The sequence below is a fragment of the Grampus griseus genome, assembly GCF_964374135.1.
Source record: "Grampus griseus genome assembly, chromosome: 14".
NCBI lineage: Eukaryota > Metazoa > Chordata > Mammalia > Artiodactyla > Delphinidae > Grampus > Grampus griseus.
In genome coordinates this window covers 59268796-59281579 of record NC_139008.1, presented here as the reverse complement: position 1 = coordinate 59281579, position 12784 = coordinate 59268796, and the positions used below count along the sequence as shown (strand labels likewise).

Genomic DNA, 12784 nt, shown 5'->3' with positions numbered 1-12784 from the left:
CCTAGGCCCTGGAGTCGGAATAAACGGGCCCTCCTCAAATCCACAGCAGGGGCTTCTGGAAGCCCAGAGTCCTGCCCCACCTGCTCATTACTGGGACTTGTGATGCAGCTCATGCTGAGACCTGGACTCTCTGTCCCTTTTAGCCTTTTCCCCCAAACTCATCAGGAAAAGGCCTCAATGGGTATGGGAACTGGGGTAGAGCCTGGGAGTCAGCCTGGAGTCTGAGGGCTCCTCAAAGGGCCTCTCGTCCTGGCCTCAGGATTTCACAACCTGCCCATGAGCAGCTTCAGGATCTAGAGTTTTTACCTGGGACCTCGCTGGTTTCTCTGTGGTTTATCTAGGACAGAGGAATGGGAGGAGGAAAGGACTTCTGCAGCTGCTTGAACATGGTGACAAAACAGACCTCCATGTCACCTGTTTCTCCCACAGGCACTAGTTCTCCTCAATTTCGTAACCACATCACACCAGAGGCCACCCCGTCCTTCTCACTGAGGCTGCAAGGCCAGGTGAGCTGAGGTTTCTCTTTACCCAGCTTCCCTCTGTGGCCTGAGAGAAGCAGGACCTCCAGCATGCCCTACAAACAGCCACCTCACTCAGGAATCCTAAAAGATAAGAGCTGCACAAGAACATCCTTGGGACACTGAGGGGACTTAGGCCCCCAGGGCAGGGTACTCACGTGGATGTTCCTGATCTCCTGCTGGGTCAGCATCCCCCTGGTCTTCAGGGCTTTCCTCTGAGGCTTCTGTGCAGAGATGTAAGGAGGTGTCAGTTTCCAACAGAGCTGATGGGTACATGGGAGGGTGAGGGCTCAGGGCTCTGGGGGCCAGTTACATGACTGAGATGCCAGAAAGGGAAGCACAAGCATCGTCATGGACTGGATACAATATCCTGCCTGTCTGTCCCTTGAGAAGACCACTTTCCCATCACAGAGTCCTGCGGGCCAGGGGGGAACAAACGGCAGAAGAGAGACTGATGCATTTGCAAATAGGCATGTTTCTGCCTCTTTGCAGATTCTCAATCCTAGGCCCCACCGGTGACAGACATGCAGACAAAAGAACAACTGGAGGTCTCACAGTCAAATACCATTTAAGAGTTTATCCAGTGAGTCTGAGAAAGACCCTGTCTGCAAGCAGCCATTCTTTAGTATAAAAGACAGGTCCCAACTGAGCATGTACAGAAGACCCAGGCCCCAGCCAACTCTATTTCCAGAGCTCTAGAATAAGCTTAAGCTCAGACTGTGCTAAGAGGCTTAGAACCCAAAGCTAGCAGCATATGAGAGGATTTTAACTCCAGTCCGGATTTTTTTTCTTTGTAGTATTGGACTAAAGATGTTTGTGTGGATCTATAGGCAAGCCTCCTCTTCCCCTGTACCTCTCTCCAGGGCCTCCGGGCTCACTGCTGTCTATGCTTGGAGTCTTGGTTTGCAAAGGACTCTAAGGATATCTTTGTTGTTTTTCCTTTCTAGAGAGAGAACCAAAGTACAGGAGATGCTGGGCTCAGAAGACAGGAGAGCCTATGAATTAGGTTCAGCTAAGAAGACATTTTTGAGTTTAGAACACTAAGCTGATCCAGGGTCCACATGAAACAACTAAGTTTCACCTAGGTCCTGGTTAAGCCATCTGATAATAACTCCAGCCTGCCTTGGGAAGCAGGACTGGAAATGGCTTTCAGCGCCTGGGCTCGCAGGGTAGGCAGCAAAACAAGTCTGCCTGGAGTTTGCCCCAGGGGCTTCCTCCCACTCTCAGAGTCCCTGAAAACGCTGGCTGAGCCTGTGAGGGGTGAACCAGTGGGGAGAAAGCAGGGAGAAGGTGGAGGGGCTTCTGCCTCAGGTCCATCAACAACTCTGAAGTGTCTGGTCATATCAGTGCCAGGTCTGTCTGGGCTTTGGAAACCACCTGCTTAGCTGACTGCCGCAGCCAGTCCTTGACACTTTCTTCCTTCAGGGAGCAGCCTATGAACACGAGGTAGCATTCCTGCTGCCCGCTGCTGCCTTGAGGTGTGCTTCTGGAGTCAGGCGGTGGCGTGGGTCCCTCCAAAACTGGCACGATGCTCAAGGAATTGGCCAGAGTGTTGTGGCAGACCTCCATGGTCCTCTCAGAGTCTGCAAGGAGAACACTTTAGTCCCTGAGACCCTGCCCCAAAAGGATAAGGCTACACTAAGACTGGATTAGTGCAGCTGTGGGGGACAGATTCACAAGACATGCAGGAGGGAGAACTGACATGACTGGCAGCAAATTAGAAAGGATGAAGTAAGAGAGGGAGGAACAATGTAAGTTTCTAGCTAAGCTGATTGGGTGATCAGGTGGACACCATTAACCCAGAAGGGGACTGACTACAAGAGGAAGAAAAGGTTTGCAAGTGGGAGAAGAAGAGTTTGACTCTGCATCTGTGGCATTTGAAAGACTGTAGGACCCTGAGTGGGAGACGTCTACACAGTCATTAGAAGAAGAGAATGGCTGGGGTCACCCCTATGGAAGAGGTAGTTGAGGAGAAGCAAGGAAAGCTCCCTTGGTAGAGGTGGAGGGGGTGGGTCTCAGCTGAGGTCTGAGAGTCCATGGGAGGAGGGCAAGCTCAACAGTACAAGTGCTGCAGGAGGGACACATGCATGGGAACAGGAAAGATGTAATCGGGTTTATAAGCTGAGGCACTGGGGGCTAAAATATACTGGAGACACAAGGGTAAGGTTCCCCAAAAAGGCATGATGAGAAAGAGATCTAAAACAAAGAAAGGTTTACCTTTAACAAGAAAAGGGTCAAGAGTCAGTCTAAATAAAAAAGAAAAGGAGGTGATGATAGGGGAGAGGGACGAGCAGGTGGGGGTCTGTCAGAGCCTGAGGGAAGCGGGCTTGAGTAAGGGGCTTGTAGAGTGGGGCCAAAGTTTCAGATTCAATAACATAAATTAAGCCAAAGGTTAAGGACCTTGAGAGATTCTTTTATAGAGGCTCTGCCACCTAATTCTCCTATCTGAACCCAAATGATTCCATGCTTACAACTCTCAGTGGCTCCCTGCTGCAGACACCCCCGGTTACCTGCCCAGCATCCCCCTCTTCCTCCAATACCAATTCCCCATGGGCAATGGCAACTCGACCCTGGCCAATGAGAGAAGTCTGCTGAGGAACTGATAAAGACACCCACAGGAAGAGCCAGCTTCTTCCATCAGCTAGCTGTTGTGTCTGAATGTGACACCTAGACCTGCAGCACTACCTGGCAACCATGAGGGGTGGGAACCTGAGGAAAAGCTGACACCAAGAATGTAAGAACACAAAAGCCATATATTACCTGGGTCTTCACTGGCTTTGCTATGCTGCCAGACCTCTTGACTTCTTGCTATGTAGCTAACACCTGCTAGTTGAGCTGGGGTTTTCTGTTATAACTGCCAAAGATGCCCTAACAGACACACTCCCTCACTTCCTCCCTTGGGACCCAGACACAGTAAACCCTTTTTGGTTCCTGAAACGCCTGTTTTTGCCTCACATCCACAGCACATGCTCTGCCTTTTCCCTGGAACATTCTGCTCTTTCTCAATGTTGAGTTAACTGGCTCCTTGTTTTCACACCTTCCCTGAACCCCAGCCCAGGACTGACATAATTCAGGTTGCAAGGGCTGCAGGGGTCAAAGGCTGATAAACAGGTTTACTGAACGGAGGGGAGGAGAAGGCAAGTGGAAGGCTTGAAGACTTTGGCAGAAACGGATCCAGAGCTGGAAGGCTCAGCATTGGGGTAGCTCCCGGTGACAGGTCTAGGAGGAGGCCATGGATGGCTCAAGAAGGGTGGAGTGTGAGTCTCTAGAACAAGGAAGTCAAGGAGCTGTGAGGAGAGGCCCTGGGCAGGTTCGTCCAGGGGCAGGAAAACAGATCCTCCACTGCAGAGCAGAAGGACCTGGAGAAAGATTGGGACCTTGACTGAAAGGGATGACTGGAGGAGCCTATGGTGTAAGATCCAGAGGGGAGGGTTTTTTGAGAGAGTCTAAGAGGCATCAGTGGTCTGTAAAGCACCAGCAGAGTCTATGAACTCACATCATGAGATGTGAGCACTCCACAGAGTAGCGCTCCCAAATCCAAGCGCCCAGTTACCTGAAAACTTCACTTTGCCCAGGATGTGGTAGATGTTTCCAGAGAAGGGACTTGGCTTGATAGAGGACTGAATTGCTGGTGGAGGAAGATAGGGTTGTTACTCACCTGGGGGCAGAGGCCAAGTCCAGGGTGGCACAGCTGGGAGGGTTAGGGACTGGAAAGGCACCTCCTCTAGGGTCCAGGTTTCACAGGTACCCCCACCAGATCTTCCCCCAGTGGCTCTGCCACTATTCCCAGGGGTAAGGTACTCCTGGGTCCTCAAATTCTTCTGCCTGCTTTCAGACCCAAATGGTGAGAAGAGACAGCACACACAGAATACTAAAATGGTGCCAGGAAGCGGGGACAACTCTGGGGCATTCTTTTACCAGTGTCTGGGACATGTCCCGGTCAAGGCTTACCTTTACACTTGGCCACAAAGCGAGTCTTCTCCAAGGGACGACCAAACCATACACAAATCTGAACCATTAATGGAAAGACCGATCCAACATCAAATTTACCTTCATACCTTAAAAGGTTTAAAAAATTATAAATACAAGTAATTGGGGCTTTGACTGCTACTACATACTACATTGGAAAGAACCACATATCACTTATCATATTTGAATTCTCCCTTAATTGTACGTCATTTTGTGTACAAAGCACTTATTTGAAAGCATTTATGTCTCTTTCATCTTGAGACTGAGAAGCATGTTTGCCCCCTTAGAGCAGGAAGGTCTTACCTTCTTTGGACTAGCAATCCCTTAAAGTCAAAGACCCCCTCTACTTTTGAAGCTTGCCAGTATCCCAACTGGGATTAGGGGTCCCTCCTGGTACCTTTGGAGCTCTTCCTCAGGATCCCCTCCCACTCTCTTCAGGGCTCCCACTATGCCCCACCCTCACTGAGGGCAGTTTAACAGACTGTACATTTGGATGTGCAGTCTCTCCAGAAGGAACTAAAGGGCTGGGGCATCTCTGATCTATTTTCTCAGTTTTGAGTTCAGCAGACATACTGACTGCCACAGACTCATTAAGAACGCAGCATTTAAAAAATTTAACTTTTTATTATGGAAAATTTCAGAGATATGCAAAGATAGAAGGGTAGTGTAATGAATTCCTACCACCCAGCTTCCAAAGTTATGAAACTGTCATTCCTTCTTTTGAATGATTTCATTGAGATGAATCCCTTGATTGGAATCAGTCCACGAGAGGGCATAACATCTCATGGGTAATTTATACCACCCCCAGCAGTAGATGAGTGTACTAGTTTCACAACAATTCCTCCAGCAATGAATTTTATAGATATTTTTGCCTAAATGTAACAGGTGTCAATCAAAGCAACAGTAAGACACCATTTTGCATTTGAGTACTACGTACATGGAATTCTGTTACCACAGTTGCCATTTATACTTGGTCTTAAGTGGACTGTTCACATCTATATAATATGGGTTACTTTTCTTAAATATCTAAACAAGCTTTCCAAATACTATATTAACCCTTCGTCACATTTGATGCAAACACTTCCCTCCAGTCTACTGTATTTTTGTATTAGTTTGCTTTGCTTGAAAACTGCACTGCAGTTTTGAATTTTACATTGTTCAAAGTATCTTACTCTTTAAAGCAACTTCTTTAAAGTAAGGTGGTGGCATAACATTTTTGCAAGACTGACATGTTCTTTTTGTTCTCTCCCCATCCAAACATGAGATTTGGAGACCACGGGCTTCTCAGGCTTCTGTGTTCAGAGGCTGTATCCTTAGGGGAATTTGGAGGGGCCAGGGGAATAGTACAAGGTTTCCTTACAGACTAGGAACAAGCCCTTCTACCAGGGGAGGTGGGGGTGGGGTCGATGACAACAGAGGGCTGTGGGAGGGGAATGGCTAAGAATCTGCACAGCACAAAGCTGAGCACATCCTGCACCTAAGGCCTGTTCACTCTGAGGTGGTGGCCCTCACCCAAGGAGAGAGGGGAGTAATGTACAGCGATGAGCAGGAATGTGATGACTGCCATCTTTTTAAAAGAGTAAATCATCTGATTCCTAGGAATGAACTTGGAAGGGAGGGCCTGAAGGGTGATTCTGAGGCCCCTCCATCTCTGATCCTCTACAAGGACTGATCTTCCTGATAAAGGAAGATTTCAGACTCTAGATTCACAGAGCCTTCTAATGAACTCCCTCATACCTGTCTCTGTCCTAGATCAGTCTGCCTCCAGAAAAGTCTGTGCCCTGAGCTAGGTTAATGTATGCCATGCCCACAATGAGTTGGTATGGACTGGAGAATAGGTGCTTCCCTAGGCACCAGGTGGAGACGACAAAAGTCTCAGGACCAGGCCCAGAGGTGTGGGCAGCAAAAAGGTCAGTAGCTGCAGCCACTGGAGAGAAGAGTTTCACCCCAGAAGCTCCATCTTTTTCTTTTTAGCTAAGATATTATTGTCTTGTTCAGGCATAAGGAATGATCCACGTACTCACTGTTTAAGTATGATGTGACTCAAACCAGAGGTTCCTTCTAAAAATAAGCCTGAAAACCTTCAATTTTACATATTGACCTTTTTTTTTTTTAAAACAGGATAGTACAATCAGTTTTTGCTGGTACAAAATACTGGTGATGTAAGGGGTGGTTGGAGGACTCACAGAGGTGGCTGAGGGAAGTGAGTGAGGATAATAAAGATGATCCAAATCAATATGAGGGATCAATTTTGGCTAAGCTTTAACAACTGTCTTCCCCTGAACCTTCAACAGAGCAAAACTAGTTATCCATTCCATACAGGGACAAGTGCAGCATGGTGGTTAAGAGTACAGGCTCTGCTGTACAGCAGAAATTAACACAACTTTGTAAATCTATTATACTTCAAAAAAAAAAAAAATACAGGCTCTGAAGCTACACAACCTGGGTTTGAAACCCAACTCTTTCATTTACTAGCTGTGGGACTTTGGACAAGACATTTAAGTCCTTGCTGCCTCAGTTACCTTATCTCTAGAATGAAGAAAAAAATGGAATCCACCTTGCAGGCTTGGTTTGAGGATGAATGAGATAACATAGGTTGAACTCTTAGAGTGGCACTGTGAACAGAACTTTCTGTGATGATGGAAATGTTCTGGATCTGAACTGTCCAAGACAGTAGCTGCTAGTCACAGGTAGCTGGTTAAGCACTTGAAATGTGGCTTGTGTGACTAAAAGGCTAAATTTTAAATTTTACTTTATTAATATACATTTACATTTTATTAACTAGCCACATGTGGCTAGTGGCTGCCGTACTGGAGAGCGAAGTCTTAGAACAACGTGTAGCACACAGTAAGTGCTCAAGTGATGCTGGAAATATGATTATAGTGCACTTCACACTCTCTTTTCTCTTCCTCTCCTCTCTGGAGGACAGGTTCAGGCTAGGAGGCCACCTGCAGAGCACAGAACATGCCCTGGGCCACAATAGCAGGGAACCTACCTGTCAGATGGGAACCCTAGAGGACTGACTATTCTCAGGAGAGACTCTCTCACCCGGGAGGGTCATAACTCCTTGGTTCCATGTCGGCCACCTCACTCTCACTAGAGGCTAGAGGAAACAAAGGATACCATTGTGCTTAAGGCCTATAAGATGACTCCTTAAGTCTCAACATCCAGCAAGGGTCTCAAATTTGGACCCCAAGATGTGGATCACTGGGCTTCCAGCAAGGCCAGTGGTTACTGGGACATGGCAGGCTGTTGTAGCTGCCATTGTCACCCTCCTAGAGCACACCTGGTATTTTCACTTTCTCTTTTTCTTTCCTGTAAATAAATAAATCACTGAGTTTATAAAGAAATCTTAGCTACTTTTCAATGAAGATACTTGCCAGCCAGGGTACATTAGATATCGAGATCGTAGCATCTGAGGACTCGAAAAACTATTTTCTGAGAGAATCAGTTCAATGTCTTCATTCCTTTGAAAACATACAGAAAACCCAGGTTAATTAGAACTATTAACCTTAACCTGTACATTCTGCTTACTCTCTGCACCGCCATACACACATACAAGTACATGCATATATTTTTTTTCTGTTATTTCACCCCTAAATACTTTAGTATGCATCTCTAAGAACAAGCACATTCTCTTGAAGAACAACAACAGTATAATCACACTGAGGGAATTTAATACTGAGGACAAGCAGCATTGGTATCACATGGGAGCTTCGTGGAAATGCAGGATCTCCAGCCTACTCCAGACCTACTGAATCAGAACCCTCATTTTAATAAGATCCCCAAGAGGTTAATATGCACATTAAAGTTGGAGAAGTATTGATATAATATACATCCATTTTCAAATTTCCCCTTTTTGGGGGGATAGGGCACTCAGGATCCAATCAAGGATTGCTCATTAATTTATAATCTTTATTTTCCTTCAGTCTGGAACAATTCCTCCAACTATTTTTGTTTGTTACTCATTTTTTTTTTTTTTTTTTTTCCGGTACGCGGGCCTCTCACTGCCGTGGCCTCTCCCGCCATGGAGCACAGGTTCCGGACGCGCAGGCCCAGCGGCCATGGCCCATGGGCCCAGCCGCTCCGCGGCACGCGGGATCCTCCCTGACCGGGGCACGAACCCGTGTCCCCTGCATTGGCAGGCGGACTCCCAACCACTGCGCCACCAGGGAAGCCCGGAGTTGACATTTTTGAAGAGTACATGCCAGCTGTCTTGTGCCCCACAACCTGGATTTGTCTGGTTGCTCCTCATGATTAGATTCAGCTAAGCATTTCTGGCAAGATTAATGGCCAAGTGATGTTGTGTCCTTCCCACAGTGTCACGAAGGAGGCACATGATGTCAGTTTATCCCATTAGTGGTCTTGGTAAGTTTAATCATTTGGTCAATGTCATGTCTTCTAGATTAAACCTCTCCATTGTGAAGGTACTTTTCCCTCTTTGTAAGTAGTAAGCAGTCTGTGGAGTGACAGATACTTTTTATTTATTCATTTATTTATTTAATTTATTTATTTATGGTTGCACTGCATCTTCGTTGCTGTGCACAGGCTTTCTCTAGTTGCGGAACAGCGGGGGCTACTCTTCGTTGCAGTGCGCGGGCTTCTCAGTACAGTGGCTTCTCTTGTTGCGGAGCATAGGCTCTAGGTGTGCAGACTTCAGTAGTTGTGGCATATGGGCTCAGTAGCTGTGGCTCGTAGGCTCTAGAGAGCAGGCTCAGTAGTTGTGGTGCATGGGCTTAGTTGCTCTGTGGCATGTGGGATCTTCCCAGACCAGGGATTGAACCCGTGTCCCCTGCATTGACAGGCAGATTCTTAACCACTGCACCACCAGGGAAGTCCCGTGACAGATACTTTGAGACAAGTGAATATCCCTTTCCTCAACAATCTGTCATCCACTGCTTTTAGCATCCATTGATAATTCTTGCCTAAATCAAGTATTATACGAAAGGTTACAAAATAGTGACTTTCTAGTACTATAAATCCTTATTTATTTATTAGCTAGCATTCTTCTATAAAGAAGAGCTTTACTGATCTGTCCCTCTCCCTTTTTTTAGTATCACCACAGACTCATTTTACTCCACGTGCTATATAATCCATTATTATCATGGTTCTCTCATATACTCAAGTTGTCCCAAATTTGCCTAGTGGGAGCTTCTTAAGCTAGCTTCTGTATCCTTTTGACATATTTCCACTAATCTTTGAATACTTCCCTGCTTTTTTGTCACAAAATGTACTAGGCTCACCTTGTACTTTCACTCCCTAAACCTGCAATCAGCCAATTCTCCAAAGAGTGCTGATACTTTGTAGTGGGGATTGGTACTTAGAAATTAAGATCTAGAGGTAGAAGTATTAATTGCTATTATTATTTCTAGTCCCTTTTAATGGAAAGGGTATTATTTCTGGTCCCTTTTAATGGAAAGAGCTAGGGAATATACTTTTTTTTGAAATAATGAATTTATATCGAGTCCCCCAATTCAACTCCAACATTTGTAGGGTTTTTCCTTACCTTTCCCATTTCATATTTATAATCTCCCTTCTCTAATCAGTGATGTTGTTTGGAATCAGGGTTCCAACAGAGGATTATGCTCAGAAGCTACTTGAATTATTTTGCATATGTACGGTTCTTATAACTTTGGTATACAGATGGATTCACGTTTTTGTTTGTATTTTTTCCCTCCTTGTTGACTTAATTTTTGAATGTGTAAAATATGTGCATTGCTCAAAAGTCAAAACTATATGAAAAGTATACACCTTTTAGCACCTTATTGAGCAAACAAAACTGCTATATGACAAGATGTTTTCATACACACGAAGTCACTAATTCTCTATTTTTAGTTTGTAACTTGAACCCAGGTCTATGAAGTAAAGATATAATTTCCCCATGTTTCTATGCCATTTCTCTCACATCTTAACACAAAGAACATTGAGAGAGTCTTGACTTCCATCCTTTAATGATGAGAATGTGAATGCATCAAAACAGAACATCTCAAAACAGTACAGGAGGGCTTCCCTGGTGGCTCAGTGGTTGAGAATCTGCCTGCCAATGCAGGGGACACGGGTTCGAGCCCTGGTCTGGGAAGATCTCACATGCCGCAGAACAACTAGGCCCGTGAGCCACAACTACTGAGCCTGCGCGTCTGGAGCCTGTGCTCCGCAACAAGAGAGGCCGCGATAGTGAGAGGCCTGCGCACCGCGATGAAGAGTAGCCCCCGCTTGCCGCAATTAGAGAAAGCCCTCGCACAGAAACAAAGACCCAACACAGCCAAAAATAAATAAATTAATAAATTGCCAATTTGATACATGAAAAATTATATATATTAAAAAAAATTTAAAAATTAAAAAAAAAAACCAGTACAGGATACTAACATGTGGGGTCCTCTTGGTGATTTTTACACAGCATCAAAAGCACTTCAAGGGTTTCCCTGGTGGCGCAGTGGTTAAGAATCCGCCTGCCAGTGCAGAGGACACAGGTTCAAGCCCTGGTCCGGGAAGGTCCCACATGCCGCGGAGCAACTAAGCCCATGAGCCACAACTACTGAGCCTGCGCTCTGGAGCACGTGCTCCGCAACAAGAGAAGCCACCACAATGAAGAGTAGCCCCCACTCGCCGCAACTAGAGAAAGCCCACCTGCAGCAACAAAGACCCAACACAGCCAAAAATAATAAAAATAAAATAAATAAATTAAAAAAAAAAAAAAGCACTTCAAGACCTGACTTTTATAAATGCTCAGGTCTTTGATACAGTAGAAAGACCCAGTGGGCCATAGACAGACTGCTGCATCTGAGAAAGTGGCTGGTCCTGCGGAGTGAAGTGAACTGGTAAGTTTACCTGGTGACAATCCCATTTTCTGCAAGAATGAAGGCTGCGGAAGGATTGGCAGCTCTGATGAGGCTCTGCAACTGAATCAGGAGAGGGTGCCTCTGCTCTGTGGTGTGACTGGTGAACACCACATTACTCACCAGGCCTGGGGAACAAAACCAAAAACAGTTCAGCCTTTATGAGTCCTGACTGGGGCTGAGGGTTTGCACAAATGTGAGCCCTTGCTCCCTCCCCTGATCATCCCTTCTAGCAGCCTCCTCATGTAGACACCCGCCACCCAACACCGATATACATAGCCATCATTCTGCTCCTCTTTCTGCCACTGCAACCTCTTGGAGTGAATGGCCTCAACTCTGTAGCTGCCTCACCTCCTAACCTCCTCTGTCTTCTTAATTCCGCTTTGATACCTGGAGCTTTTTCATCTAAGGGCCCTTTCTATATCCCATGTACTTAACCTCATCAGGAACTGGTGCCAGTGACTTTTCACCAGTTCAGAACACAGACATGTACCAAGCACAAACCGTATGTCAGGTGCTAACCATTCTCAAAGAGTGCACAGTCAAGAAGTCTCACCCGTGGACCCACAGTTCCAAGGTAAGTGCTAACAAAGATATTCACAGAGTGACACAGTAAGGAAGGATGGCGCATGTAAAGAGAGGTTGTGGAGTGGGCCACAATCACTCTCAACCTTTCTGTGAAAATATAGAAGTAAAATCCACAGCACTACAGATAATTTTGAAATCAGAGAATTTGCCACATCCCATCATGCCAACACAATTGTAATACCTCTTCCATACTTATTTTTACATGGCTAGGATCACAGCATATACACCATTTCTGCTATAATGTCATTTGCATTTGTGTTATTCAACCGTTTTTATTCACTTAATATTGTGAAAATTTCAAACATATACAAAAGTAGAAAAAAATAGTATAATGAACGCCCACGAGCCCATCACTTGGCTTCAAGAAAGATTAACATTTGGCTAACTATTTCTTCTATACCATACCCCAACCTTTTCTCCTTTCCTCTCCTTCCCCACTGGATGATTCTGAAGCCAATAATAGACATCCTATTATTTCATCCAAAAATATTTCAGTATGTATTATCATAAGGACTCTTTAAAAAAATGAATGATTAACAATAAATTCTTTAATATAAAATATCTAGCCCACATTCAAACTTTTCTGTCTCAAGAATATTTTCTTAATTTTTTGGAAACAGGAACCAAACAAAGCCCATACATTATATTTCACTGATGCATCTCATAATTCTCTTTCAATCTATAGTTTTCTTCTTACTTCTTTGTGATTTATTTGTTGAAAAACTGCATCTTGTATATTTCTCTCAGTCTAGATTTTGCTGATTGCATCTCCATAGTGTTGCTTAACATGCTAGATATACCTGGTTTATAGATTCAATCTTTTTTATTATAATCTAGTTTTTAAAAAGTTCTTGTTCTTTTTCTAACTTCTTA

At 45.1% G+C, this 12784-nt stretch overlaps 1 protein-coding gene across 1 annotated transcript in view; it reads right to left on the bottom strand.

The window, feature by feature from the left end:
- DNAAF9 (dynein axonemal assembly factor 9) overlaps nucleotides 1-12784 on the bottom strand; it is a gene marked incomplete at its 5' end in the record, with an annotated part of 148332 nt that overhangs the window by 3100 nt on the left and 132448 nt on the right. Inside the window, 6 exons of the mRNA XM_082669478.1 lie at nucleotides 677-742; nucleotides 1896-2101; nucleotides 4072-4146; nucleotides 4470-4576; nucleotides 7868-7954; nucleotides 11316-11451. Coding sequence (XP_082525604.1) covers nucleotides 677-742; nucleotides 1896-2101; nucleotides 4072-4146; nucleotides 4470-4576; nucleotides 7868-7954; nucleotides 11316-11451 — 677 coding nt within the window. The remainder of the gene's footprint in view (nucleotides 1-676; nucleotides 743-1895; nucleotides 2102-4071; nucleotides 4147-4469; nucleotides 4577-7867; nucleotides 7955-11315; nucleotides 11452-12784) is intronic.